This window comes from Chiloscyllium plagiosum, chromosome 1, assembly GCF_004010195.1.
Source record: "Chiloscyllium plagiosum isolate BGI_BamShark_2017 chromosome 1, ASM401019v2, whole genome shotgun sequence".
NCBI classification, from domain to species: domain Eukaryota; kingdom Metazoa; phylum Chordata; class Chondrichthyes; order Orectolobiformes; family Hemiscylliidae; genus Chiloscyllium; species Chiloscyllium plagiosum.
The window spans coordinates 23,493,091-23,498,035 of NC_057710.1; the positions used below are offsets into that span (position 1 = coordinate 23,493,091).

General features: G+C 39.5%; 1 protein-coding gene across 2 annotated transcripts in view; it reads right to left on the minus strand.

Moving 5' to 3' along the window:
- Window positions 1-2,592: 2,592 nt before the first annotated feature.
- Window positions 2,593-4,945, minus strand: part of rmnd5b (required for meiotic nuclear division 5 homolog B) — a 47,955-nt gene continuing 45,602 nt past the window's right edge. For both annotated transcript variants that reach the window (XM_043703942.1, XM_043703863.1), the window contains one exon: window positions 2,593-3,527. In XM_043703942.1, coding sequence (XP_043559877.1) covers window positions 3,464-3,527 — 64 coding nt within the window. In that variant the 3' untranslated portion in view covers window positions 2,593-3,463. The remainder of the gene's footprint in view (window positions 3,528-4,945) is intronic.

The following is a 4,945-nucleotide window of genomic DNA, read 5'->3' on the forward strand; positions in this document are numbered from 1 at the left end:
GAAAGATATAAAAGAGACCTAAGGGGCAACTTTTTCACGCAGGGGGTAGTACATGTATGGAATGAGCTGCCAGAGGAGGTGGTGGAAGCTGGTACAATTGCAACATTTAAGAGGCATTTGGATGGGTATATGAATAGGAAGGGTTTGGAGGGATATGAGCCAGGTGCTGGCAGGTGGGACTAGATTGTGTTGGGATATTTGGTCGGCATGGACGGGTTAGACCGAAGGGTCTGTTTCCATGCTGTACATCTCTATGACTTGTTCGAACCAGTAATCAAGGAATATGGGAAAAAGTGGAATTGAGGATTATCAGATCAGCCATGATCACACTGAATGGCTTACTTTTGCTCCCATGTCTTATGATCTTATGATACTAATTAGGTCTAAAACAATTCCCAAAGGAACTTCTGCTGCAATGCACTGGGGCTGAATGATTATCCATCTTTTTGTTAGTTATGACTGCAACAAATAAATTGTGAATGTTAATGCACCTATGTGCAGTATTTCCATTTTCATTCCTGGTTTTCAATTGATCTACTCTGGTAGAAAGCCCGTCATTAATCCTTCAATTGACAGCTCCAGTGCTCCATGGTTAAATTTATAAAGTCATCATGGTCTTACCAGTCCATAGGACTGCTCACTTATTAGAGTGAGATGACTGGTGGTAGTTTAACCCAAAGGTCACCACGCCACAAGAGAAAGGGGATGTTATAATAACTTCAGTTGGTACGGTATTGAACCCACACTGCTGGCATCACTCTGCATCACAAACTAGTCATCCAGCTAACTGAGTTAAATTAATAAAGCAAGTCTGTGTAATATCATACTGTTTTTATTAAAAATCAAGGAACTTAATCAACTGGGATTGATGTGAGATCAAAAGGTGAGGGAATTTATTTAAGTGGAGATGGAAACACACAGCTACTACTGAGACAAAGAACATGTGACTGCATTCTGGAAAGAAACAGATGGACACAGATGGAAGATGGCTGCATTGCTAAGCAAAGGATTTCTTAGTACTGCTTCAAAGAGAAGGGGAGTCCTCTTCAGCCAATATTAATTTCTCAATCAACACCACCAAGACAAATTACATGGCCACAGGAACTGGAGGCCACAGAGTCCTCCAAGCCTTACATTCTGGCTTAATTTCTGAATTGAATTGTCACATGTACTCACATGAGTACAATGAAAAGTTTACAAGTCACCACTTACAGCACAGGTAACAGATTCTTGTGTACAAACTCTTAGGAAAAAATTTAAAATAAAGAAATAAAAAGTCCATCATTACACACTTTCAAAAGCAGAAAATCATAGTAATAAATTTAAAAACTGAAATAAAAAGTTCAGAAACAGTCCTTCCACAATAATATAATAAAAAAAAAACAAAATTTTAAGACCAAGGAGAATTTAAGATAAAATCCGCTGTATTGAAATCCTGGGAAATCCTTACAGCAGGTTTTCTTGTTAATTGATGAAAAACTAAATATTATTGCACTAATTGCATGTTTTAATTTGTGTTCAATGGAATCTAAACTGATTTTATTCTTGCTTGTATAACACGTGGGTAAAAGCAGCTGAGTGGTGACATGATATGGTACTGGTGGTCTGCACCTTCATTAACCAAATGTTCTGACCATGAAATTTTTGAAAGGAACCAAAACGTGAAAGGTAAAATTTCAGCAGAAATCCAAACCAAAGCATGAAAGTAGGCAGGTTGCTACAAGAACAAAAAAGATCATCTGAACACAAGTTGAATGTCTTAGACAGAGGGCAGATAGAACATTAGTGCCAAGAATACAATTTTTATTCTTGGCACTGGTCTGTTTCCAGGTTAATTGGAGTTTGAGAACATGACATACAAATCCAGAGACTGATCTGGCCTGAACAGGCGAGAAGGGTATAACATGCTTTGAACTGGTCAAATAACAGTGAGGTAATGATGGAGTTCAATCAATCAGTCTCCTTAGATTTTACTGTGTAAACAGAGATTGCTGAAAGTTACACATCACACAACACCAGATTATAGTCCAACAGGTTTAATTGGAAGCACTAGCTTTCGGAGCGCCGCTTCTTCATCAGGTGGTTGTGGAGTGCACAATTGTGCATTCCACATCTACTTGATGAAGGAACAGCGCTCCGAAAGCTAGTGCTTCCAATTAAACCTGTTGGACTATAATCTGGTGTTGTGTGATGTGTAACTTTCTACAGCCCAGTCCAACACTGGCATCTCAATCTCTAGTAGTCATGATTTGGAGGTATTGTGTCTGTGTGTATTGACTGACAATCTGGTACCTGGGGCACAATCAGGGAGTAGTTAAGTAAAGATAAGTTGCATTTTTATACTTCTACTTAGAGACTAACAAGTCTTACTTACATCTCCCTCGCTCTGGTAGTGCGTCTGGGGGCTTAATGTTTAATGTACAAAACACAACCAGCATGAATGGAAAATGTGAGGAATACAAGGAAGCTGGAGCATGAGAAACTTAATTAAATTTTAACATTATTCACAAATTTCATCATGATGCTGGTACAGTATTTTGGAACTCTTTTCCAAACTGCAGATTTTCACTGAATTAATTCATGCAACAGAGAACAGACTTCAAAGCAATTGTAATAATGCAATTTCAACAACCCATTCTTAAATAGAACAGGATGGTGTACACTTCAAACAGTGATGAAATACACAAATGCTTGGTATACAACTTCTGTTTAATAAGATATTTCAGGTTGTAGTTACGTATTGGACATGGTACCATACACCTAACTAAATTATCTACATGAAGCAGAATTATATATGTTTATCCTTCATGCACTGGTTCCTTTCCCCATGCCAATACTCCACTAGCCCACTTTCAATGCAAATTCTTTTTAAATTTACAGTAAATTTAAATAATCAGCCCCTGGGAGCTTAATATATGCACACTCAATGTTTGAGCTTTGTGCCAAATTGTGGCAGGAAAGAAATTACATGAAAATATACCAAAGCTACCTCAATCAAACCAACATAGAAAGGTATGCAAACTTTACCGGTAGTTGTCTATTCATACATTCACTTTTTCTATTTTATTTAAAGAATGAAGATCACACCGAACTTTAAAAAAATCAAATGTAACCCATGAAATGACAATGATACTATGAGGAACCATACGAAAACATTGTTCATGGGTAATTACATATATTTTAAGTTTAAAAAATGCACTACTAGTATCGTCCCAATATAAAATAACTGCATGAAATGGTGAGTGCTGGTGTACTCACTTGATCAAGTATCAAGACCAAGCTGAGTTAAAAAGCCCTATTGCAACCAATTTATACCCAGTAGTTTTCCTTCTTCAGTCTGTCCCAAATACACATTGGCATGTTCACACCAACCATAACTTAGCAAGCATTAGTCCAACAGAATAATGAATTGCTACAGCCCTGATCAAAACTTCCTAAACGATTCCCCCAATCACAGTAAACTTCAAAAGAAGATCTGTTTTGCATCAGCTGGTGCTTGCTCCATTGGACAATACGGGCATTTTAACCTAGGAAGTGAACACAAATGAAACTTAATTAGAAAATCACAGTTAAAAGAATCAGAGAAAGAGAAACAGTCCTTCATGATCACTCTACCAGTCAACTGTTGCAGTGCTGTGGGACCAGCAAAGATGTTTTTTGTATTTTTACATTCTGGTAGTTACACCTGTGCTAATCACTCAAACATTTTGGGAATTATACAGCAGACCAATTTTACATGGGGGACACAGTGGTAATGTTCCTTGACAAGCAATCCAGAGCCCCAAATTCACGTTCTGAGGATATGGGCCCAAATCCCAACAGCTAGTGGAATTTAAAATTCAATTAATTAACAAGGGGTACGTCGGCTTCCAAGACATCAATTGTGTTAGGGGATTCTGTAGTCAGAGGTGCAGACAGACGTTTCTGTGGCCAGCAGAGAAAAAGCAGAATGGTGTGTTGTTTCCCTGGTGCCAGGATCAAGGATGTCTCAAAGAGGGTGCAGAATGTTCTCACGGGGGAGAGGAGCCAGCAAGAGGTCATTGTCCACATTGGAACCAACGATATAGGAAGGGAAAAGGTTGAGATTCTCAAGGGAGATTAGAGAGAGTTAGGCAGAAATTTAAAAAAGAGGTTCTCAAGGGTAGTAATATCTGGATTACTCCCAGTGCTACGAGCTAGTGAGGGCAGGAATAGGAGGATAGAGCAGATGAATGCATGGCTGAGGAGCTGGTGTATGGGAGAAGGATTCACATTTTTGGATCATTGGAATCTCTTTTGGGGGAAGAGGTGACCTATACAAGGAGGATGGATTGCACCTAAATTGGAAGGGGACTAATATACTGGCAGGGAAATTTGCTAGAACTGCTCGGGAGGATTTAAACTAGTAAGGTGATGGGGGGAGGCGTTGGTGGGACCCAGGGTGATAGTGAGGAAAGAGATCAATCTGAGACTGGTACAGTTGAGAACAGAAGTGAGTCAAACAGTCAGGGCAGGCATGGACAAGGTAGGACTAATAAATTAAACTGTAAGGGGCTGAACAGGGGAGGCAGATGAACTCAGGGCATGGGATATCATAGCAATTACAGAAACATGGCTCAGGGTTGGGCAGGACTGGCAGCTTAATGTTCCAGGAAACAAATGCTACAGGAAGGATAGAAAGGGAGGCAAGAGAAGAGGGGGAGTGGCATTTTTGACAAGGGATAGCATTACAGCTGTGCTGAGGGAGGATATTCCCGGAAATACATCCAGGGACGTTATTTGGGTGGAACTGAGAAATGAGAAAGGGATGATCACCTTATTGGGACTGTATTATAGACCCCCTAATAGTCAGAGGGAAATTGGGAAACAAACTTGTGAGGAGATCTCAGCTTTTTGTAAGAATAATAGAGTAGTTATGGTAGGGGATTTTAACTTTCCAAACATCGACTGGGACTACCATAGTGCT